Here is a 26,272-nt window from a genome sequence, read left to right on the forward strand (position 1 = left end):
CAACTCTTTTTGGTTGATTAGACGCCGCTGGCCAAAACACCAACCTGTGCGCAAACCCATAGCGATCGAGTTTACCGGTAAATTTGCGATGCGCCCAAAATTCGAAGGGTTGTTTTGCCAGCGCCGGCAATGCAGTATCGATTTTTGGCCTTCGCTCTTGGCAGCACGGTCAGACAGCGCTGACAGGGTCGCGTCAGCGCCGAGCGACCGACTCCTTCTGGCGTAATGAAGGCCGTGGAGAACGCTCCCGTCCGTTCGTCCGCCCGGCCGAGCAATTGCCGGATTAACACAGCACCTCTGCTTCGATTCGATCTCGACCTGAATAATTCATGGCCGCGTTCCCTCGTAGCTCGGCTACCCCCGCTTGCCAAGACTTTGTGTTACGAAACAGTCGCACACCAGTTTATTTTTTTTGCTCAGCACGTCAGGGCGCCTTGCTATAGTTGGAAACGCCCTTCCTATACACTAATCCCCACCAAAAATCAGTAGCAATTGGTTTATCTATACTTTGGTCGATTTGTTCAGTTGTATGGGATTACAATTGCAATAAAGTGGTGACTAGATAGATGGTGATAAAGTGTGACCGTTTACTTTTAACATGGAACTCGACAACGTTTATTTCTAGCAGCACCATACTGGTCTAGTCAACTGACCAGCTCAGAATCGTTTACCTGTGTCGTGTACGAAAAAACAACTGAATCTTAATTGCACCACAGTAAAAAACATCGAAAATAATTTACGGCGACAATTTGAGCTTTTCAAAACCTGAACTTATAATGCGATTAGGCACATCTAGTTGAAACAAGGTAACACATTGTCAACGCCCTTCGCAGGTTCACATCCGGAGCGGTTTAATCTGGCCTTTAACGGCCCGAAGCATATCGACAAACAAGCACACAAATACACTCATACACACACAGTTCCACATACGAATCGAACACTTGAAAGCGAAGGCATCCGATCCGGGCATCGGGTCTTTGCAAGGTGTGCGCAGCGCGATTTACGATCGAGTTTGGCGAAACCTTCATTAAGTGAGAGAAGGGCGGCCTTTTCCCCGATAAGGGCCCCGAGCATTCCTCGGCGCACAAATATAGCCTCAGAAACGCGCCGGCGTCCCCGGGCGTTTGTGTACCCTCCATGACAGATTCTATTTGGATTGCTCCTCGGCGGGCGAGCCGATACTTAGAAGCTCTTGACGCACCCCCGCCCTCCACCCACCAACTTTGATAAAATGTGCGCGATCGCCGTCGGCGCTGCTCCTTTTGCTTTTTGTGTTGCAACAACAGCAAGGAAATTTCCGTTTGTCGCAATAAACCCCTTCGAGTTTATTAAATTTGGTGTTTGGGAGAATTTATGTGGTGCCACAGACGTTTAATTATGTCACACGACTAGCGGCGTTAAATATTTTTTGTTGGTGTTTTGCAGCATTGGAAAAGGCCGAAAATGCTATCCCTTTTTGTTTTATTGAATGTAAAGCATAAATATAAACCTACACACCTTGTACCAGACAAACTTTACCCCAGATACCTTATATCATTCACGCGGAGGATTATCTCACGGGGGCAGCAGTCAACCCGGTTTGCCCGCTTGCCGCCTTGTCTCGTTCTCGCTCGTAATATTTTAAGGGCGTCAATCATTGGCGCCACAAAACAAAAGCGGCGCGACTTATAAAACGGCCTTAAACTTGAGCACCGGCGCATCTCCAAAGCATATACTTTGTGGTCCTTGCGAGTCGCCGCTCGGTCGACAAAGCTTGTTTGCGCGATCGTTTGCGTTTGTCACTTGTGCGACCGGCCGCCATGAGGTCGTCAATCCGGCCTCGTATATCCTTCCAGGTGAGATGTTTATCGTCTAATTGCTGGTCGATGTTTGTCTTTGGCAGATAAGCGCGCAATCTCGACCGACGTCGATGTCCGTTGAGGCTATAGTTTGCTCGTGCGTGCCGAGATTTGACGGTCTGGTAAAATGGCGAATAACCGTCTCTTACCTTGCTTTGTTATTATCAGTGAACCATTGTGATGCGGATAGGTCATCTTTTGCGGGTTGCCATTTTGCTGGAAACGTGTCCAGTCGGCCGTTGACGTAAATTCGCCGTGCTCTTGTTTCTATTTTTATGCCGCACTTTGGGGTAAAGTTCAGGGCAACCGCGAATCAGTCGTTTGTTTCAAGTGGTCGCTTGTTGCTATTTGTAGAGCGAATGTGGAATGCTGCCGAAAGGGATTTGGGACTAAATCAAGTAATAAGGTCACGAAAATAATCCAACCCTGACTCCACATAACCCAAATGTCTCTTTGATTAGAAGGTATGGGCTTCCTATTTTCTGTATGAACAGGTTCTCGCCCTTAAACCGGTAACACAAAAGGCCCCTTTCCGCTTTGGCGCTGCTTCTTTAAACGGGCAAACAATTGCAGAAGTCAGGCGTTTGCGTTGTCGCAACAACAACAGCAGAAACCCTTGCAGTTCACCATCCAACAACTAAACTGCAGCGGTGCCTGTGTAGACCTTCCGTTGTTTGTTCGAAGACTTAGTCGAAGCGTGAATATAGGCGCGTTTGATATTGACCGGGCCGGCCGCTGTGATGTAACCCCGCCCACTTGGTTGAAAAAACAACAAGCGACCCGTTCTTAGTGACCCGATTTATGATCTTGCCCTTTATTTCGTTTGGCGTGCTGGGATGGGCGCGTTGTTTGCCAAAGCTCACAAGAAATGTCGGGAAATGATTTTGGTGTCGCCTCGGAATGTTGTTCGATAAGGTCGAATGGTATTTGGGCTCTGATGGGTCCTTGTTTTGCTAGGTGTCCCAAATGAGCGCTGTTAGGTAAACTAAACAACACATGGCTGGGGCAGGCAACTTTAAATACAAGACCATATAGGGTTATTTTACACTTCAAGTTAATCGTTTTTGGTTTTTGAAACGTTTTTGGTTTGAAACAGTTATAGTTTTTCGGTTAAACTTAATGACATTATTTCAATCTTTGGACACAGCACAAATAGAACTTTTGCTACAGTATTAACAGTTTGGTTTTTGGCAAAAGTATCAATAAATATATGCATATTGATAATTTTCAAAAGTTTATCCAAAACAGCGCGTATATCAGAACGACAATTTTTCTCCAATATTGGCTACAATGGAAAGGTCGGCACCTCGCGGTAACAATCCTTAACTTTTATCCGTTTCGTTCAAATTAAAACTTTCAAAACCTCCCGCTTTGTGTGTCTAACAACAAGCCCGAACGCCGCGTACAATTTTCAGTCAATACGTTTGCGGCGCGTCCTAACTGCAGAATTATTGAACCAATGCGAGCGCATAATTAGTGGGCGAAATCGATAGTCGGCGTCCGCTGCACGGCGGCCTCCGAGACCCCTCCGGGAGGTAGTTTCTCATTTTTCCTTTCTGGCGTTAACCTACTTCGACAGCAGGTACTGCTCTTGCACTCTCACTGCGTATAGAAAGAGGGTCGAGAAGCGACCACAGCGGTTTGACTTCATTTGAGTCCCAACGATTCGTTTTTCGGGGCAGCGGCTTTGTTACGGTTCACGCGTTGGACGTAACGGCCTGGTGTGCTTCAAAACATCAGCGTGCGTTTCAGCCCAATCGACCGCCCTAAGTCCCTCTGATTTGCTTTAAAAAATAAACAGTGTTTGCCACCAAACATCCAACTAAGGCGATGTGTGCTCGTGTGTTAACTTTGGAAGAGTGTCTCCTAACTGTTGGTCCTTGTAGAATGTTTCCTTACCAAGGCTTGTAGAATTAATTAAAATAGGTATGTGTGTTACACCATATAACGTAAACAGTTTTCTTCTCTTACTTTATAGGCCGGATTTGTGCGTTAACATAGGTAACCTATTATGTTGTTCAAAATTTTGTAACATAACTTCGTCTAATGTTTGCAAACAATTTTGTTATTTGAACAATGAACATTTGTCTTGTAGCTTCAAACAACCTTTTTCGGTCAATTTTACCAATAAAAAAAGGGGTTTGCTATTCGCCAAGAAAATACCAGTCACTATACGGAAAGATTGACAGCTAACCGTTTGGTTATTACACACGTTTAAAATAAACCGTTTGCTCAACAGTCCGATGCGTTTAAAATTTATCAACGTCCCGCCGAATCACGTCACACAACCGCGGAACTTGATTAAATCTGCTCGTCCATGGCCCGTTTTATGAACGGACATTAAAAGTCGCCGGGGCGCGACCGTCTCAGCAGATTTGGGGCGATTTCTGGTGGGAACTCGCGCTCCTCGCGGTTTTACCAAGTCGCCCGGAATTAGATTTGCCTTCACGCCGGTCGACCGTCAAACTTACGCCTCGGTTTTGATACCGCTCGGTTGTTTGTTGTTTCAAATCATTATTCGCGCGCCGCCTCTTACGGCTGACGACTTGAAACTGGTGGCAACGAAGCGCTAAACCCGACGGCGACTTGGGAGGGCCGCTAATAAATTACCAGCTGACGAAACGAGGTTTGAAGTAGCCTTTTTTTCGTCCGAGGCTGCCTGAAATAGTTCGCCTCGTTATTATCGGCGACGATTGCCGGTCGTGGTTCGGCGATTTTCGCACGCACATTGCGGAAATGGCGTCACACACACACGAAGCGCGTTCTCTTCGGCTGAGAAACAAGCTCAAACGCTCGTCGTTTTTTATCAGCCCCCCATTTGAATGTCGCGCACATTGAATGTCGCGCTGTTTAGGATTCCGCCCCCGCTTTTCCGCCAAACCCGTCAGCGGGCGCTTGTTGCCAAAACCGAAAACGACAAAAAGCCGCCAATTCGGATGCTCGCTTCAAGCCAGGGGGTGAAGGTGGGCCTTGGGAACCTCGTTTCTGGGCCCTTTTAGAGATTGAGGCGGATTTTGCCGGTTTGCGCAATAGCGGGGACTGTACCGCTTTGGAAATTGCGGTGCTGCTTTCTTCCATTGAAATAAATTATTCGAATGAATTAACAATGTCGGTTTATAAGGCTAAAATATACATATCTTTATATCATCTTAAATAATTCCTGATTTTTACCGGTTTTTAAAAACTTTTTAAAGATTTTCTTTTTTGGAGATATTTCCTTAAGATTCAACGCTGTCACCGAAGTATTTTGGTCCCGAGTTTATTAATAAACGATGGAGGACTGGAGGTAGAACAATGTTGAATTTTTTTTCTTTTTAGATTTTGCTTTTACAAAGTTTTAACTCAATGATCGCACAGCTTTTGCTTAGGATTTTTTAGGTGTCCTCGAAAACGTTTACGGAAGAGACTGGCGGCTTGAGACCCGGTGCCGTTTCATCGCATTAAAGACCCCGTAATCTCGCCGAAACCCATTAACCCACAAAAAAGGCTCCCGCTCCACTTGAATTAATTCGCCCAAAATCCGCGTTGCAATTTGCGGCAAAAACAAGACCGGTCCGGGCCTAATCCGACCTGTGAAATTCGCCCATCCATCACTCGTACAGTGGCAGCACCTCGGTTCCCGCTACTCGCCGTCGTATAGCTGTTTGTGTACGCGCCCTCGATAGCCAATGGTCGTTGACAAGACAAGAGACCAGCCTCGTTGCGCGACCATTGGCCAGTCAATGTGATCGGTATTCGGTGGACATCACAAAACAGCTCGACCTGTATTTTCTTTACACGATTTTTGGTGGGAAAAGAAGCCAATGGGCATTTCGCTTGGCTTCCCTGGCTTACTAAATGACAGGTGTAATAAGGCCACTTAAAGAATAATTCCAGCACTTGCTGACACTTTGATCAGCAATATTGACGTCAAAGTGTAACCGGTGATTTCTTCAAGCTTGCTGCAATAGGGGTTTCTTAAATAAACAATTTACCTTTATTCGTTGAAAAGCGATTCAGGTTGCTTTATGAATTATTCTTGATTAGGCCTTATGCCGCAGAGCGCCCGAAAGCTATTTGTTTTCATCGCGTGGGGTAAAAATGCGCGAAAATTTCTATTATGATTCTGTTTGAAACTCAGCGCCTAATCAGTACAGACAGCAGCTAAATCCTCCGCTACCGGTACTAGTTGGCTTCATTTGTTTTAGCTTTAACGTCGAATCTGTGGGCTCCAGTCTTCAAACACCTACTGGCAGGTTATGGAAGGGGGAGGGGGGCGATGTGGGGCAGGTCCGTCGACGAAAGTGCGTCTGAAGCGCCCCACTGAAGGGCGCGCGATCGTCAATCGAAAACGCCACTCATAGCCACAATGGTCGACGGCGTGACGGACAAAGGTCCGCGACCCACGTGTACCGCTCGTCTCCGATTCGCAACCCTTTGTCCGCCGGGCGCACTTGACAATTAAACGCAGTTATCTGGGATGCTCGATTGTGTCGGTTTAGCGCCTCTTCACCGAAGTCGCTGTGTAATTACTTGCGCCGGACTAAGGGGAGATGGGAATTTGCGGTTGTCTTGTCGCACCTTTCCAGCACCGGCTTTTTGACGAGCGGTGTAACCCGAGTGATCGCTGCGTCTCGGCTGCTTTGTGTTCCTTCTAATTCGGTCCGTTACTCCAGGCAGTTGCTGGGACGGATTCCAAACCAATTGCCGCCAGCGCCATTCATAAATGTACGATCGTCCAATACCCTCTTGACAAATGTTTCATTAACTCTTGATTATGGTTTGATAACATACTAACAGCAATTAAACAAACAGTTGCAGTCGCTTACATTATCTCTTTAAACGTATTTTTTTTGTGAAATTATGCTATAGTTAAATTCGCTTTGCGTATATTTATTATTTTTTAAGGCGACTTGCCGACCTTTTTTTCGAGTCCGAAGTCCAGCGGTATATGTGAAAATTAGTATCGTGGAAGTCGATCGGTGTTGGTGTCCGGCACTGAATCGTTACATTAAAAATAAATTTCGCAGCGCCTTCCAAAGTGCAAACGCATAGGGAAGGAAGGAAGCCATGTTTTCCGGTCACCTGTACATGGTAAACACGCAAAGATTTCGCCGGATCTTCTCACGCGCGCGCGCTTTGGTGGCTGAGAGATTACGCAACTTTTTCTTGGTCCAATTAACTTTCCCGTCGTTTGAACGAGCGCGCTTGCCACGCGCTTCAAAACCGCGACTTCGGCGCCTCGTTACCGCAAAAGCGGGGCCGGGGCGACCGTGCCTTCTTCTGGGACTTTATCGTTACCTCGCGGGTGAAAAACGCGCTGAAACCGAAACTGGCTTGCGGTCGGTGGCGGATTTTTCCATTGATCCCGTTAATGAAGCTCCCTGTGAATAGACGAACCGTACAATAAGGCGATCCCGTCGGAATCGGACGCAACCTTTGTACGCGCTAATGAGATTTATCCGGTCCGACACACCTCTGCTGTATAAAATCGAATGAGCGCGGCGTTCGGTTTTTAACTGGTGGAATCTTTTTGCACTTTCCTTGGGGCGTAAATTTGTCCCGACTTTAACGTCGGTTTGTTATGTCCTTTTGCGACCTCTCGGTTTCGAAAGCTAATATAGGCATGTCAGACATTTTGCCTTACATGTATCATTTTTGCAAGGCCACGATTTGTATTAACGGGGATTGAGCTTATTACTTATAGGCAAAGGTTTTGCGATTTCAGTTGACGAACAGTAAGAGCAATACCACAGGTTTGCCCTTTAGCCTTTATAATATGACGTCACGCTTTTTTTAGGTAAGGATGTCACATTTTTAACTGAATGTATTAAACCTGCTTCGAAACGTGTCCATATACCACAAAATTCCGTTATAACTCTTACGAGTATCGTCTCAACCCTACCCACAATAAAACTCACTTTTTTGTGTTTCAGTATGCGCCCCAGCGGCACCGGAACTGCCGGCCCCCTTAGCAGCAGCCCCAGCATCACTGCCCACCCCTAAGGCGAGAAGCTCCACCTCGGGCAGCACCCCTACAGCCCCCCGTATCACCGAGCAACCCCGCGACATTCTGGCGACTGGAGGGGGAGATGTTGGGCGTCTTAACTGCCGGGCCAGTGGCTACCCACTACCTGCTATTACGTGGCTCAAAGACGGCAAACCGCTGAAAGAAAGCATTGGTGGGTGTACTTTTAATTAAACTACAATGTTTGTGGATGATTGTAGTTTGCGGTTCGATTTATAATTGTTCGAATCCTAAACTGATAAACCACCTGGAAAGAAAGCGGGGCCCCGCGCTGTAAAAGTCTAATCACTGATTATCCCCCCATGGCCTGATTTTTAGAGAATCTGGTGCTTTTGTTAAATACGCTATTTGAGTTGGAGACTAGTGTAGGATAGCGTTAGGCTGACTTTACAAATCGGAAGAAATTGTATGAGGTGTTGGTTAAGTAATTTCTAGAAAATTATTAAATTCAAGTGCATTAAGAAATTAAGTTACATTTATCGGTTGTAATGCATAATCGGGACGGAATTTTTTACCGAGAGATGTCTAGACGTAACGGGATTGTCCTAAACTGGCCATATTTCAAGATGATAACACGAGCTGACGGATTTCAGAGAGCTTGGCGTGATACCAACTCTTTTTCTACAATGGGCACCCCCTAAAAATGTGGCTCTTGGTGTAGGGTGTGCTGTCAAAAAAATACCACCACCTTAATATTGTTCCCAACGTTAAACCGTGTGAGAAAACTTACGCTTGAATGGATTTTGATCGCTCGTGGATTTACACGTTATTGGACTTGACCTAAAAGTTAATACGATTACAAAAGATTATACCATGATAGAAGTTAATACGATGGTAAGAAGGATTGCGTCAATGAGGTAATCATTTAACAAACAAAGCCGTAGTGTTGGCTACGGATTATTTCTCACTGAAAAGTTGGTTTGGAAGTTAGTTCCATAGATTTATGTATTTTAAAAGGTCACCGCAGTTTTGTCACTAAAACACAGGGTTGAGTGCGTTAAAATATACTTTGTGCTTAACAATTTTTCCAACATTTGTTTTTTATGCCTGCAGTAAAAAACATCGTCAGTATGCCGGAAGGTGGCCTTATCTTCCTGGAGGTTCTGGGCCGAGGCTCCGACGGTGCCAACGTGGGCTCGTACCAATGCATTGCCACCAACCCACTGGGCAAGGTCTACAGCAGGAACGCCTCCGTTCAGCTCGCCTGTAAGTGGTGTGAATCGTGTAATTGGAAAGCGCATGTGTGACTGTGTGTAATAAGCAGCTAACGATGCCTTATAGTTGAACACTGTCTTTATGTGCATTTCTTGTCGAACTGTGATCATAATGGTCAGTGCTACCAGTCAACAATCCTATATTTAATAGGTGCCAACACAATGTGAAAATATTTTGTTTAACCACCAAGAAACAGAACTATTAAGTGATTGTAATAGTTTACACAAAGGAAACGTATAAAAGATGTTCTGTTTTGTTATGTCTATATACTTGGCTTTCACTGTCATATTCAGTAGCATTTAGTTTGCTAAATCTCCTGAAGTCGTATAATTCAAATGGTATGTAATGGTAAGACTTTAGGCTTCAGTAAATCCAATGAGGATATGTAGCCTCCTATAAACTGGGATTTTTTTAATTAAATAAAGGGTAGAGTAACTTGAACGTTGCGAAAGAATCCATGGCGTAATGCATAGTCATTCCCGAAAACGTTTAGAAGAACAAATATTTTCTTAGTCCGAATCACAGAAGCGACAACGCGTTTTTGCGACTCAGGTTTGGGTGAAAGTCAGGTTTTGGTGAAAGTGTGACGTAACGGCGATGACTCAAGCCATTAAGCGCTGACGAAACGCGAAAATGTGCGGCGAGAGCTGTCCGTAAGAACAAGTCCGCAACTGTAAACGACGTATTAAGTGCTTTTGGCAGCCGAGCATGCAGGTGTATCGCCTTACCTTGCAGAAGCACCAGCAAGCGCAATAAGCCTTTTGCGCCTGAGCGGCTCAATCGAGCAACGGCGATAATTGTTTAACACCTATGGCGATTGTTGTGGACTGTGGTGTGGCCTGCTGCTGAAGTGGCAAATTAATTGATTTAATTGCGCGATTCAGCGGCTTTTGAACAACAAGTATGTTATTGTTATTGATACCGTTCAAACTGCATATCTAGTCGGTATTCATGTTCGCCACACTTGATTTTGCCTGCACTTGGCGGTATTTGTAATCTTATGAGATTCTTGCTAACAACTGCAAAGAAGAGGTAATAGATACGAATTGCTATAAAACTGCGTTCACCAGCCACTTAAGAATAAATGTTCGTTTTTTGTTGTTGTTGTTGGTGCATTTAGCCCTTTTCTGACAGCTGTATAAGCCCGCGGTTGGACAGCATTTTTACAACCTTGTGTCTGGCTGGCACTTTAAACTTTTGCCCCGCCCACATGTGAGTTCGCGTTCGCGGAACAAGTGTCATAGAGCAATGTAACGCGTTTAATCCTCGTCCAACGTTCCCGGGCCTTATACAATGGGCCTTTCGATCGGCTGCGATTACGCCCAAACGAGCATTACACAATCCGAAAACAAGCAGCCAGCATTTTAGCGAAGGCGAGTTGTCAGACCACCAAAGGAAAAGCTGATTGACAGTTTAATGCCCAGCCAAATGTTTGACGAACGATACGCGCTTGGAAATTGCGTGTGTTGGCGCGCGCGTCGGTGTATTCCTCCGCCATGACGCCACAAACGCCTAATTGTTTCTCCGCGCGATATGCGTGACGTCATTTCGTCTTGGGCGATGCAATTGTGCGGGGTGGTCGGAAGTGTATTGGTAAGATTGCGCCTTCTCCGGCATTAGGCGCGTCTGTCTTAATGCACATTTCTAGTTGTTTTGAGTCAGTTTGGTCGTTGCTGAAGCATTAGCGGAGAGCGCAATAAACCGCCTTATAAATTACGGTCAGTTTACGAGGTGTCGCCCATCGTTTGTTCTGCGCTGTCAGGCGGGTCAACTGCAATCTATACCTGTCGCTCGCATTAATGCGCTTGCGAGAATGCGGACTGATAAGAAACTTTCCCGGTGTTTTGGACATATATGCATCACAATTGTTTTTATGCCCGTCGTCTTGGATTTCGTTAAATGGTCATGTACCCGATACAAGGAAATACCCCGTTTTCAACCGATTCGAAGCGAAAAACTGTATCGAAGTCGTTTTACGAGTCGTACAAAGTCACTAGAAACGGCGAGTCCATTTACCGCCGCGTATGAAAACTCCCAAGGTGGTCGCGTATTATTATTCGGCGCTCTCTGACAGGCAAATTGCCGAGGCCGTTTAAGTCGAGTTAGAAGGGAGAAAATGGCATTCCGCGCATTCGGAGTCCGAAAGATGTCCGATTCACTGTACAACGCGTCACATCTGCTTGTGAGTCAACTAATTTTGCTCCCTAAACTGCGCAATTGGGGGTCGCGGCTTTGGCTCGGAGCTTTGTCACTTGTGGTGTCCGGCTGTTGGCGCGGGAACGCATCCCGAGTCGGTTTCCGTTTGTTACGTGATAACGAAATCGCCTCGGAAGATGAGATCGTTGTAATGCGAAAGATAAATGGTTACCGAGAAACAGTAGCCTCCCTTAATTTACAGCTGCGCTGACAACTGAATGTTTCGAGTATTAATTGCCTCAACAACTGATAAATAAGGACGACTTTTATTCTTCACTCCCTTCAGCTTTAATGTTTTTGTGGTGCAATGTTGACACCCGTTAAGCCTATGTTTCATAATAGATCAGATAACCTGATCAACTTTCCTTGAAATCCTACTCCCTTTTGAACATTCAAAAAAATCTGTCTTTTAGATTTATATCTGGTAAGTTTGCCGTTTGAAAGGCGGGACTTATGTCTGTGAAGGAACGTTAATGCACTTGTTTTGCCGCCAATCTCGACTTGTTCACCTGAAACAACAGCAGAGCAGTGGCGGTGTTATTGTGCCGATTCTGCGAGATTAGGTGCAAGCGGGAAAGGGCGGGCGGTGGCGACGAACACGAAATCAATCTCAATCTCTGCGAGATGTGACGATGGTTGGGTGCAAAGGGGAGTGAGGACGGTCGCCGGGCGACTGGCAACCGTCAAAGACTAGATTTGCGCGAAATAACACCGCAAGTCAAGTTACTTATCCATCGCCCAGTAGTCATTTGTCGGCTGCGTTCGACCGCTCTGTCTGGTCAACATAAGCAACAGCGATTTTTTGCTTCCCTAAGTTATACTGGGTTTGCGCGCGTGGGTAATGCGATTAAGGAGAACGTCATAAAAAAACAACGGTCCCGGCCTTCGAGCGAAAATCGCTACGTCTTGCTTTGGCTCGCTTGTCACACGCTGGAACCGAGCATTGCGCCGTGAAATCGGATCTCGTCTTTCCTCCTGTCACAGCCTTGTCGCTGCCTGTTGTCGCCTCTTGCCTCCTTCCAGCGCTTTTACTCAGGCGCCTCGCATTCTGTGTCGGCTCCCCGGATTTTCTACAGCCTTGACATCCGATATTCGCGCTACCGCTTCTTAAAGATGTTTTAGCGTTTTGCGCTGCTAGGCGTGAAATATTATTGTTTGATAGAGTTTTAAAGAAAAAATAATTGCAAATAATTTTTAGCTGTTAATTGGATTTAAGCGAATTTCGCTGTGTTTCAAATGACAGGTGTGGCTGTGTTCGGTAAAAAATAGCGCTGTTTAGGTTCAAAGGTCTTCTTTCTTTGCTATACGCCGCACGTACACTTCAATACGCCTGGAATTTTCGCCGACCGAAATAAGATACCACCTTGGACAAGAATTCGAGTAAAAAAATCGCTCGATTGCAAGTGATTTCAGTTTAAGACAAACCGCGCCATCTACGCCTTGGCTCGTTTTATATCCCCAATCCTGTTGTTGTTTTCTCAAGTAAGCTTACTCACTGGTCGATCTGTTCAACGATCGGTATAGCGGCGCAAGATGCAGATCGCGCGTCCCTGGGCCGCGACTTTGGCCTTGTAACTCGATACGAAGGGCGCTCTAAACGAATTAGGATAATTCGGTTTGCAATTTTCGGCCCTTTCGCCTTCGTCATAATTGGGTTTCGCGCGCCGGCGACGACTTGCTGGGCGCCGCGACGATTACGGACGCTTTATTGTGCGCCGCTTTGGGTTAAAACTCGCTCCAATTTTCGAATGACAAACTCTTTATGCACTTAAACGTGGGCACGGCCTTTAGGTTTTCCAGGTAATCGCGACTATTTGCGTGCGCCCTCGCCATCAGATTCCTCTTATTGGTCTGTGTTGCGACGTGACGCAACACTTGATTGATTGACACCTTCATAAAAAAGTAACAGCGTCGGATGCTGTTTACGTACTTAATGGTGCCCGTAATGGGGCACCTATGTGATTGGATGACCCTTCTACGTAGTGAGCGTTTATAGAGTTAACCTGTCGACCTTTAGCATGCCTGCCATATACTCTAGCGTGATTTGACGTACGAGTTAACTGTGAAATCTTAAATTGTCAACGGCATGCCTTGCAACTGCATGTGTAAGTCCAGTTGTCCTATCAGTTTGAAAAGGAAACGGCGAAATTTCGAACTGTTGTCAAGCATATTCGCGGGCCAGGCAACTTTTAAGTCGGAAATTGGAAAAGGGCGCCGCTGTTGATTTCTGCAATCGATTAGGCGTTTAAGCCAGTCGGCGACAAGCAACTAACTCAATTACGGCCTTGCGCGACACGACGAGTGCGTCAGGCGACTTGCGTCTGCGACACGCTGCACTATTGCCGATCGATGATTGTCCTTTCATATGGTCTTTGCAATTTAAAAGTCACTTTCTATCGACAATTGTCGCACTGTAACTACACAAAATCAAATAAATTGTTCCACAGTTTCAACCATGCTTGCATGAATGCTTTAAACGTTTAAAGAATAATTTACGTTTTGCTCGAAAGTCATATTAAACCTATCCGCCTTTGTTTATCTTACCCTGGTTCACATTTTATATCGAAGCTTTTTTCTATACCAGACATCACATTTTTTGATGTAACGTTGTGCCATTGGGTTCCCGAAGTTCGCATTTAGGCCTAAAGGTTGTGTCACGAACTCTGCAGAAGTAATTTATGGAAATAAAGCTTTAAAGCATTGTCGTGGCCGTCCCGGGGTCTCATGGGCGTCCGGGCCTCTTCGAAATCGAGTCAAGTTTAACGAGTGTAATTTGGGTTTCGGGTTACTCATTCGCCAGCGGGACCCAACGCTATTAGGCCTGGCCAGGTTCGGCTTTTAGCATTCCCCGCGTCACCGAAAAGTCACGAAGAAAAACTATTTCCCCATCATTCGTAACGCGCCAGAGCAAACCTAAGCAAAGCAGCGCCGACACATTCGGGGATCTCGTTTTCACTTGTTTATGGCGTAAAGGCGACGCGCAATTTCGCAATGCTAATGGCTCGGTGTTAGGTTCCCAAACATCGGGTCTTGACGACCTTGCCTATCTCCCTGTTCGGACCGCTCTGAAGTTTAGAAAATGCACAAATGTATTCGCCGGGCTGAGGCCTGCAGGTAATTTGTACGTTAAATATTAATAAAGCGTTTGAATGGTTTCGAATGTTTGTATAAGACTCTCGATATATGAGAATCGGTCATAAAAAATCGGTCATTAGTCAACCTTGTTTACCTGCATATTATTGTGGTAGTGTTTTGTATGTTTGTAAACTGCAACACAGGCGGGATTTTTGGCCCGTGAAGCAACTTGGGAACATGCGCATTGCAGTGACGTCAGTATTCGATAGCATAAGCGTAAACACGTTGCCGCAAATTCGGAACGTATTTTCTCTAGTCCAGCAGTATAAGGCGAGTTTTTTATTCGCAAGGGCTCGGTGCGTCCCACCGCAGACGCATTCCAACGCTCGAATCACACCAGGACGCGATGACCCGGTCTGGTCGGTTCGAGCCGCCACAATCCGCCAACTTGCAACCGCGAGTGATTGACGTCCAGCTGCGTCCTCCTTCACTCTATAGTTTGTGCCCTGGCTTCCCGCGCTAAGTGAGTTTAAAGCTTTCGGCAAAGAAGAGGCTGGCGACTTCAGCTTGTCGCTGAGCGCGCGCGGATTGCGGCCTGGCAAATGACATCACGCGGCGATTAGTAGTTTTCCCAGCAGGGCGCCGAGCCAGGCGTGGAGGGCGAGCACCGGACGGCGGGTCATTACGTTTAGGGTACACTTGGGAACCGGGCCAGCGTTCGACCGACCTATGCAGCTTCTTGTGACCGGCATCGGTTTAAATGCCGGCAGTCGCCGTCGCCCAGGATGCCCTGGATGTAACCCTATCTTCCTGTGTTGACTATGTGTTGTGTATATATATAATGGTGTTACGACCAGAACCTTAACCTGGCCTGTCGCGGAAAAGCATTTAGCCTGGAGTCGCTTGCTGCTAACGAAGCTGAAGTTAATTCTAAAACAGACAGGCTCATTAGCATTCATTGCCGATGGTTGGGCGCATTTTTCCGATCATTAGCAACCGAGGACGGGAAAACGCGAACAGACTCGTAAGGGACCATTAAGAGTTTCCCATGGCATAAATTATAGACGACAGGGGTGCCGGCGTTGGCATTTATTTGGCCTACTGTTGTACTTCATTTAGAAACGCGCAAAACAGACCAAGTCGACCGCGACGACTTAAACTGTATTTAAGTCAGTCGTTCGATCGCCAGCGTCGACTAACCGCCTGTTTTCGCGGGCAACATCCAAATGCTAAGCCGCGTATTTTGCATTAAACATTCATCGCAGCCCGACACCGCAACCGCCAATTGCCCATATGAAACTTACCAGTAATCGAGCCAAGCGCGTTTTATTCTATGGTGCCTCGCCCTTGTCTTCCTTGTGTATGGCGATTTTCGGGAGACGACCGCGTTTTAATTATTGAACAGCGACCTGCATTTTGCCGACTGTTCCTTGTTTCTTTGGCGGCATTTGCCCGAAAACAGCCGCGCGCCGTAAGGTCGACTGTTGTCAGTCGACGAAGGGAGCGGTGCGTTTATGGATTAGAAACGGCCCCGGAGCATCTTTTCAGGCGATTATAGGTCGATGAAATATTAAAGAGACGATGCTTGTCTGTCGCGTCTTGGCTGATGGGCAGCCGTGCACTTCTTTTGCAGCGAGCGCGACCAACACCCTGTAATTCTGTAAGACTGTTTAAGTGTCCCATCCTGTACTGCCTTATCGTCGCGTTTTAGTCATCTTAAACCCTATTCTTAGAAAACATTTCGTGCTAAGTCGCTATAGCCGACTTTAGCCGAAACCATTTGCGTTTAAACCCAAACCTAAAACAACACTACAACTTGTGTTTGTGTGTGCAACCAACCAGCGCTTTGAAAGGTCCAGCACGTGTAAATTAATACCTGCGCAACGAAGCGTACACAAAGATGGCCGTCAGCGAGTGTGGGAAATTCACGTGAACGTGATGGCTGTCATGGACTGCGCGGCGTGTACAAGTGCTTTCAAAACGCGGCCTTAACCGCGGATTTGTCAGTCAGAATTAGTCGCAATTATCTCGCCTTATCAAGGCCGCTGGTATTTTCGTCCAACTGTGGAATACTGATTCGTCACCGTTGACCAAGAAACAAAAACGCGGTTGGTTTTTCATCTGTCGAAATGCAGAGACTGTTTGCAAATTGGTGCACGTAATTCGTTGGACACGCAACATTCGGCTTTGTTTTAGCATAAAACAAGCTTTGTAACGGTCCTTATGCCAAGCAATGTTCCAAGAATAACGATTCGCCTAATTGAGTTGTTAGCGCAACTGCGATGTCTATCAACGTGGCTTCTTGGAGTAGAAGTATAGCGTCTTAACCCGAATTCTTAATCCGCCGCTCAGATGCCCAAGCGCAGGAAATGTACTGTTCGATTTGCATTCACGTTGATTGCAAGTGGCCGAAAGGCGGACAGCTGTCCCCGGCCTTTAATCCCCTTCTAAGATGAGGAACTGCATGGTGCCCGGTCAATAAAGCGAGCATCCAAAAGTGAAATGTTAATTGCGATTTAATCTTTTTTGATTGAGACCTGTTTTACGGTTAATATTAATAATAATGATTAATATTTTAAAATTTCTAATTTGCCCCTTTTTTAAATTTGATTGGTAATTCATGTTTTACCATCGCCTTAATTGTGCGAGGCTTTTGAAAAGTTATTTATTATCTTGCCTGAAATAAAAAAAACACAGTTTGTTCGAGCCGCAGATCAAATCAGATTTAATTAAAGTTTATTGGATGTTCCTATGTTGCTGACCACTAAACGCGTGTGGGCAATTATCGTTATAGCACCAACTGGTCCGAGCATTCTTTCTGCGGGTTTGGGGTTTCATGGCGTCAGTTATGACCTGGTCGAACACCTGGCGCTCTCACCGCGATACACACTTATCCAAACTAGTTTGGTGAAATAAGTCACGACCTTCTGCTTGCTCCCGAGTTGCGGTTTATCTCGTTGATTCCTTTCCTTCGGCCAGAAACTCTCACGATTGCTGGCAAAGGCGCGACCAGCACTCGACGTTTCGCCGCTTTCATCAGTCGATGGAACCTCTCCAGATTTCCCGCCCGTTTTACGTCCAGAATACGTGATTAGGCCTCGCAATACGCGATTAGCCCGCGCCCATCCACAACCGCAGCCGCGAAACCGCCAGGCTTAATTGCGACTCGCGCCTAACCTAACCAGCACCGGCATCTGTGTTCCCCGCTGGTTATATCGGTGAAGAATGTCGGGCTCAAATATACAAGGAAAAAGCTCTGCCCTTCTCGGATGTCGCTTCCCTTTCCATTGTCACGGTCACGTAGCGTCGCTTTGTGCGAAGCATGTTCGTCTATATGCGGTTACCCGTCTCTTTTCCGGTTTGTTTGCCGTCGACCGGTTGTCATTCCATCGTCGACGCTAACAGGATGGTTTGGGCTTCGGGACAGGTGTGTGCAAACATGATTCGATTTTGAAATTTGGGGTTTAGAGTTTAAAGGAGATGGCCCAAAATTTGAAATTTAGTTGACTTTGTGCCTATAAAATTCTGCCTTAGAATCTTAAAACGCGGAATCCCTCTGGAAATAGCGAGATAACTACTTTGGTTCTCTGTATCACCAGCCTTGTTTACCGAGACGTGCGCATATGAGCTTGTGCGATAACGCCGACAGGAAATTCGCAAACCGCAAAGCGACTCCTAAGCTGACAAAACTCCTGCGTCTGAAACCGAACCGATGCACTCCCGTAAACGAAAGCGTCGCCCTGGCGAAAACATCAGCGACCAACTATTTTGGAGGAAGAGGGTCGTTTATCACGATCAGCGCTTCCAAGACATCGGGTTCGAAATAAGGGGAGAACATTCAATCAACACAACTCAATTTCGGTCGCGCCATCCCATCCCTCCCCCCTTACAGTCCAATGCGCGGCGTTTTATCATGTCTACAGACGTGGGCCATACCACCATTAAACAGTCGCTTAATAGTGCCGTTGCTGCTGTTGCGCCAATTGCGCGAGCAATATTTTGCTACGGTCGCGGCGCTACAAAGCGTTTGAAGCAGAATGACTGGTTAAAACAAACACCCGACGTAGTAGACCTGCTCGTTCGGACGATGAAATATGGATCCCGGCCTGACGGCTCGGTTGGCTCGCCCGTAATCCGAATGTACATAGCCTCATGTCACATCAGCAGTTGACCGTTTCATTGTGCCTCTCAGAACCGCTGGTCCTTTTCAAGGCGCCGTGTTTGCCGAAAGGATAACACGGTGCCGTTTTCGCGTTTATATGACTCCGCGCCCCCGGTGGTGCCTATGGCGACCGTCGCCTTGTTTGTGGGGGTGTAAATTCGACAAACAGCGCTTCTGTGAAGATCGTGAGCGCGGCACCGTCGGACTTTGGCAAATATTCACAGCGAAGTTGTACGGTCAGTTGCGACACTTGCATATCGACGGCCACTTCGGAATTACAGGTTAAAGTCCGTGCCTGGGCATATACGCTTAGATTTCGCCACACCGACCAGGAAGATTAACTACATAAAGGTAGCTAATAGCGCGGCCGTCAGTTCGCGTTTCATCTCAAAGGCAATAACACACCCGCGCTGGACTACGGACACCTGTAACAATTTCCACGGCGCAATAACAATCGAGGACCACCCTTCCCCAGTAGTCCACCGCGACGACATAATAACGCCTTTCGCGCGTCGCGAAGCTGCCAGGGCCCGTTTTCTCGCCCCCGTCTTTCCGCACCAGTTCAGCGTCCCAGGAAGCGGCCGCTTTCCAGCGGGCGAGCTCAACTCACGCCGAAATATCCCGGAAAACACACTCGGGCGCGCACAGGTGCGCTAACCGTGGGCTCATATCTCTCTTTTTCCCATCGCGCTCATTTTGACGAGGGCAGGTCACGCTCGCGCTTATATTATCCTGGCTACTTAACGTTATAGTTACCGGGCTTCGGGCTTGCGACAGCTGGTGCGCAGCAATTGTCGGATCCAGCCCTCCGCCCGTTTAGCCCTGCGCGTCGATCGCGTGAGCCGTTGTGACGTCAGTGACGCGTATTGTTGTTGCGCGATGTTGGCCGTCTTGCAGTGACGACGCCTTTGATCTTTTACCCTGGGTGCGCGTATTGACTTTTGATGCCGGGCTAAGGCGAGTTTCGTGGCCGCCGACCGCTAAACGCCACGTTCCAGTAAGACCAGGGCTTTATTGTTACCTTTGGTCGACTTAATCAACCTAGGGTGCCGTCCACTATATTTCATTTCGCCCTGGAATGCTGGCTATAGATTCGACGTTTGTCCACACGTGGACACCGGTCGGACATTCTGTGGCTTTTCGCTCTCCCATAACCAGCAGCTCTTTGTCATTCGCCCGCGTTGCGAGTAAGTCAATTAAAGTCGGGCGCGAGTTTTGTCCGGTGCGAAATTTCCCGTCTGGAAACTTTAAATTAACCCGTTAACGTGCTTCGGGCGTGCAACTCTGTCTGGATTCGACTTTCAACAATACGCTTCCAATTTCTACCAATGTTTCTGTTCGAATCGTTCCCCGTTTAGACTTCAAGCAAATACGGGAGGCAATTTAAATCGCGTCGCCCCGTTTTCTGGTGATTTACGACCGACGGCCAATCGAGCGGCGGCCGCTTTCATCGTCGGCATCGCGCTAATTTTTCGTCGCGACATGGAAAGCCATCCGGGGACACGAAAAATCTGCAAGTCGGCCAAAGCGGTTCGACCCCTTCTCGCAGGCTAATTGGCGTATTGCGATGTTTGCTTTCGCTGTGCCCTTGTTATTTCAGCTGCATCCCTGTCGCTCGTGAAGTCAATTTTAGCCTCAATGGCACGGCGGGGAGCAGGTTGGGCAAAGGACGGGCGGTCGACGCACAATCACCCCCTTGTTTGCCGGGCAAGCGAAATTTATGTCCTTGACAATTGCGCGACTTGCGTTTATGGCGCCTTGACGGTTGTCAGTAACAAGTATATGACTACGAGTCTGGTTGCCACGGTACTTTGTTTTCTACCTTTCCAAGGACCCCCAACAGAGTTTTTTTTTTCGCTACCAAAGACACGCGACGATTTGCCTAAAGTTGTATCCTTCAGCAAGTAAACGAAATTTGCTCACACGATTATCTTATAATGGAAAAGACAGCGTCTATTATCTCGTTCAATGAGCTAGCAAAACGGTTCGCTCAAGTAGGCCACTGTGATCCGGGTTTGGTTGCCGTGGCCAATTCAGATCATAGCGACTGACCTTAGAGCGGCCGAAAAAAAATTGTGGGAAAGTGCCCGCTCGCCTTTTCGCTGACCCCGCGGCCCGCGTAATAGCCAAGCATTATGTCCCCGCGTTGGTCAGGTGTCGCCTTACCGGCCCGCCACTCCCCTGAAAGTTCACCGGCATCGGTTTAAGCATCTCCCGGGCCGTCGTCTTTGATGCGGCCTAAATCTCCAGTCGTTAAATTCAATTTTCCTGAATTTCCTCCCAGCCCGGCTCCCCCACTCGATCTGCTTTTGTTTGTCGCGTTTCGGGCGAGCCAAAAATACCATGAGCCCGCAAATCTCCTGCGAAAAAAAACTGGAACAAAACTCCCGCCCGTCTCGCTTCGCTGCGCGCATCGTCGGGTCATTGACGACATTGAAACACCCGTTTCCTGTACGCCATACACAAGTCGGTTAAATGTGGATCACCGCTTTTATTCGACCCAATCTAAAACTGAAATATGTCGGTATCGTGTATGTATACAGTCTTGGGAAGTCGCACCTGTGCTCAATGCTATTTTTGTGAATGCCTGTTGACACTAAATACGGTATATTCAAAGCAAGAAAAAAATGAATCACATAGCCATGAAAGCCATGAAGTCGGGATGAGTAGGGGTATAAACCTTAAAAGTAGATTGTATCTTTAAAATTAGAGTGCATAAAAGATGAAACGATTTAGCATCGATTTTCCGCTTTAATATTGCACTTAAAAGCATTTAACATGCTGCGTTTCGAACCTGGCGAATTTTGAGGTCTCATAATTCGTGCCGTTTACCGACAATACGCTCGTTAATCATACAGTCATCAATTCGCGTATGAATGCGCTGTCCATCTGTAAATCATAGAGGAGGGGCCAAAAGGGTGCCGCGTCTCCATTGTAGCCCATAATCGTGCTGCGAGCTTTAATCCCAACCCACCGAGCTATCGACAAACGGTCATTCATCCTCTGCGCACAAAGTATTATTAAGATATACACTGGCTACGATGGCCCTGCTGTCAGCAGTCGCACTTAAGCCTTGAAAGCGAACTTATAGCGCAACTGTACGCCCGGTGCTGGTGGTCACGGACGATTTGCTTTAATGTGTAATGTCTGCCGATCGAAAACCTAAAGCTTTTTGACTTGGTCGTTCGGGGTGCGGCCACTCGGCTTTGAACTGACCCGATGGCTTAAGCCGCTCGTTCGTCTGCCTGGCATAGTTTGACGGTGAACCTTTGGTTTTCACGCAATTGAAACCTGTTGCGAGGCTACGATCGTGTTATGTCGTCGTTGCATCGCGTCAAGGCGTTTACGAAGGTTTATGTTTTTTTCGTGTTTCCTGCTGTCAAGAAACGAAACGTAAATACTTACGCGACCCCCTAATTTTGGTGTATACCACAAAACCAGAGTCAATTAGAATCACATTACAATTTGCAAACTGCTGTTAAGGAACGGATAGGAAATTTATTTTAAAACTTAAATTCCATGTTTCCTGTTGTGCTACGTTTTTGGTCGAAATGCATTAAGGGCCTTCATTTATAATATTGCCTAAATAATTCCATTCACAAAAGGTGGCTTTAACCGCCATGCAAGCACAGAATATGTATAGTTGCAATAGATTTGCCAATTTGGTTGATTTGGGGATTTTTGTTGAAATACCCATAAACCAGTTTTCATTTGGAAACCAAGGTTAACCACAGGAACGAAACCCCCAGGTCAACTGCAAATCGAAAAAGAAAAATCAATGGAAACAAAATTGCATAAAACTCGACCGAATAAAAATCTAGCCGACCGTGGCCAATCGTCCGGTCGCCCTCACTCCATCATAAGGCGAGCGAGACGACAGGACCGTTCCTCGCTAGACGCTCGCCTCGACTTTGACTTTCTGTTTTTCCGCCGCGTCTGGTGTCCTTCTGTCCTGGAAGCGCGCGTTCGCTCCCCAGGGGGAGGCTTGCAAGTTCCTGGTGGGACGTTTTTGATCATCCTGAAAATAAGTGTCGCTCGAGTCGGCCCGTTATTTGATCGGGGCTGAAGTTTGCGATGGGCGCAGACTGATTTGACTTGACTTTTGAAAGGTCAAGTGGAAACAATTGTTGACCTTTTTAAGTCTAAACATTTCTGTTCGCTGTGTTTTTAAGGTGCACATTAAAAGCTCCGATTTGTTTTTGTTTGAGCGGTTACGTCAGGTGTTGTGAGTTTAGTGACTTTCATAGCTTTGCTAATGCTGGGCGTCGTCACAATTTTTTTTTTTTTTTTTTTTAATTTCGAAGAGCATTCCAGCCTATTTTTAAAATCGACTATTTAAAGAAAGCTAGGTCGACATATTGTAAATGTATTGATAGCGTATTTACTGACTTCATTAATTAATCGCGTCGTTGATAAGAAGGGAATAATAAGAATTGTAAATAATCCATCTTTCCCTATAGTGCGATATTTCGACATGTTTAGTAAATGCTCCATTATATCCGTGTCACGCTATAACATTTTTGTGTTGTTATTGTGATTGCGATGCTTCAATCAAACGGTCACCGCTGCCCAGTTTCTCTTTTTACCCTTAAATCCTCGGGATATCCGCAAACCGTTCCACCTGACCGGCGAACAGCATCACGACGGCCTGGTCATCAACAAGTGAGTAACTGACCGTGGGCGTGGAAAAAATTCGAACGTAAACATTCTCCATCCGAATTCAGGCCGGGGCCTGATCTTCTGCGTTTTCGGGGATTAATGTTTCGTTTGAGTCACGCCGCTTCTTCGGATGCCCCCAAACAGCGGCAAGCGGGAAAACGGAAACGAGCTCTGTGTTTTTGCGAGTCTCTTGCTCATCGCAGCCCTTCCATTTCCGCACCCGGTTCCCACGTGAATTTACTGGTGACGTCATGCACACACAGACGCCCTCCGGGCCGTGATTTATCTCCGATCTTAAAATTTGCGGTCGAGGAAAAATTTTGCGAATCGTTTTATTTCGTCGTCCCGAAGCGACCTTTTTGCGCGTGACGTAACGTCTGGGCGCCGCGTTTAGATGGAAAAAATCGCCTTTCGACCTTCGCCGTGGTCCATTAATATTTGACGAATAGAATCCCGACCAATTTGTCTGCTGGACGCCGTAATGTTTAGCAGATGTCTATCTCTCCTAAAGGACAACATGGGGCGTACTAATTCTTTTTAAGTTTGACTGGTGTTAAATTTTAGAACGTAGTTAATCTTACTCAACTTTACAAGCTGTATTGTTTTCTAAATCATAATTTAGCATTAAATTGTCTTTATGTATTACATACACATATAGTCCGTAGAATTTTCCCAAACCTAAATTATTGTCTGCTGTTTTTGAATTGTGTAATGAAAACGTTGCTGGTTTAAATTCACTTGATCTTTGAGATCTAAACCCTCCCACTTCTTATTCATGCTTCGAATTTCGACATCACGTCACATTGGAATGCGAATATTCGATTTGTTACCGCCCTCCGATCCACTGTGTATTTGTCACAGCGAGAGAGACGCTTTTTATGCTCGCAATTTCGACTTTCTGTCAAGTCTTAAGTCTAAGCGCCATCGCGACTTTCCTCCGAAATATCCTTGTAGCTTACTCCTGTGCACGTCACAGGCTACAAGTCTTTAATCTTTCCTCGGCTTCTTTGTTAAGCCACCGATCGATGACGTGACTGTTTTATGACAATGTATAAACTCGTCATAGCTAATTGGTAGCGACAAATGGATGTTTCCGACCAACGGCCAAACCTCATTCCAACCTCCCACAGGGAGGACATTGCCTTGCCATTTTTTGAACAAATAATTGCGTTTGCTTAACGTAGGCTCCCCCGTAAATCAAGTCGGGCGCATAAGTCGATATTCGATAATTGGCATCGGAATGCCGAAGACAAACCGTGTTTCTTTAATTTGTAAGGGCTGTAAATGGTCGGGACGCAGTCTATTTGGCTGCGTTTGCTAATATATTACGTGCCGAAATTCTGTAGCGAGTTGAACCTCCCTTTTGGATGTTTAGTGACTGAATAATTCAGGGCCTTGTTCACGCGTAATAGTTTAAGATAGCGGGTTTCCAATTTAATGTAATGTGATAGACCCCTTGTGTTATCGAACGCGTCGCCTTTCCAAACGACGATCGAACTTTTATATAAAACTTTACACAATTGCTCTCCAAGCTGTTGGCACTAGGGCAGAGCAATAAACCACCAGCCTGGTTCATGTTATTGCAGCAAGTCCACAGCTTTCGTGCTGCAGTCGACCTGATGATAATTGCGTATAGCCACTACTCACGTAACAAGTGGCTTCGAATTTCTGGCCGGATTGACCTGCTGCCCTTTACGGTGGTCATACAAGGAAGCACCGTGTCGCGGGCGCAATTAAACTCGTTCTTCGGCGTAATCCTATAGCGGGCCTTAACGAGCGTCCATGGTTAAATGTCAATCAAGATCGTCGTGCTCAATTGCTTCTCGTCCACCAACGCCAATCAGATTCGAGCTCACTGCACTTACCCATCAGTTTATGGCGAAATCCGTTTGGCGCGCCATCAAATCTTCGTTGGCCGGTGCCTTAATTGCCGGTTGCCGTTCGGCTGAAGCCCCTGTTCGAAATATAGCGTTTGGCCCACCACGTGCGAAGATCGCCCGCATCGAATCTCGGCAACTAATTGCCAAGCGCCGAGGAGCTATTTGCGACTAAAAAAGGTAACCTTTTTGGCGAAACGCTTTAATTGTTTCGTAGCACCACCGCGATTGGCCACTCAAGCGGCTCTATACCGGGAAACCGCGAAAGGGCAGATGTTTGTTTTCGAGCGTCAGCACTTACCTGTCACAAACAAGCCGTCTTCCACGAAAACACATAAAAATAGTGTCTCACTGGGTGTAAGTTCTTTGTTTGCATTTTTAATGAGTCACTTTGCCTATACTGACAATTTTCTTTAACAAGTCGGTCCAAATAAATTTAACGTACAAGCAGCCCATACAACTTGTAGGAGAAGGTGAGGGGAAATGTACAAACACACACTCGACATATGTTAAGCGGTATGTACTGTACGCGTTCCATTTGGCATGCGTGATCAAAGCGCATCCTATACGATCTTGTACTATCAAACTAAATGTGCCCGTCGCATTTGACGTGCGTACACTTGCGTCCGAAAATTTACGATTTCCTCGACATGGGACCTATGGCCCGTGACGTGTTTCATATTTGAGCCGTTTGCGCCACTCTCCGGTTACTCATAAATTCCACAGCGGCCCCGTTACTGTTGCTGCCACTTTACCAGTAAAAACAACGATGTCTCATCGTACAGTGTATACATGTTACCAGCAGGTCCAGTTACCCTTGAACAGGATCGCATTGCAGTCATGCTATATTATTCGTTTGGAATTTGCCATTGACGTGCGTTTGCTAATCTCCCTGGAATATATTCGCATCTTCCATAATTCAGTTAGTTTAACGAACTAAGCAGCGAACGCGCCTGCATAACACGTATACGGTCACATTATCCCCATCTGATACAGGGGTCTCTGAAAGGTGAAGGTGTGTCTGCTTGTGTGAGGGTGCCCACGATATCCTGTTCACGGCCCCAAGGGGACTTCACAGCCCGCGTTCGGCGTGAAATGAAATCACCGGCGCGCTTGAAGTCGGCTAAATTGTCTGCGAAGTCGACGACTCACAACTGCCTGACTCGTACCTGTTGTGGCCAGGAAGGAAGCGCCGGTAATTTTGCATCAGTCGTGGCTTTCTTCTCGAGGGAACCCGGGCCTA

General features: G+C 46.7%; 1 protein-coding gene across 1 annotated transcript in view; it reads left to right on the forward strand.

Annotated features, from left to right (window-relative positions):
* Positions 1–26,272, forward strand: part of LOC146161401 (roundabout homolog 2-like) — a 68,496-nt gene that overhangs the window by 2,895 nt on the left and 39,329 nt on the right. The window contains exons 2-3 of the mRNA XM_083384060.1: positions 7,754–7,999; positions 8,899–9,051. Coding sequence (XP_083240186.1) covers positions 7,754–7,999; positions 8,899–9,051 — 399 coding nt within the window. The remainder of the gene's footprint in view (positions 1–7,753; positions 8,000–8,898; positions 9,052–26,272) is intronic.

The sequence above is a fragment of the Ascidiella aspersa genome, chromosome 3 (assembly GCF_963924565.1).
Source record: "Ascidiella aspersa chromosome 3, kaAscAspe10.2, whole genome shotgun sequence".
NCBI lineage: Eukaryota > Metazoa > Chordata > Ascidiacea > Phlebobranchia > Ascidiidae > Ascidiella > Ascidiella aspersa.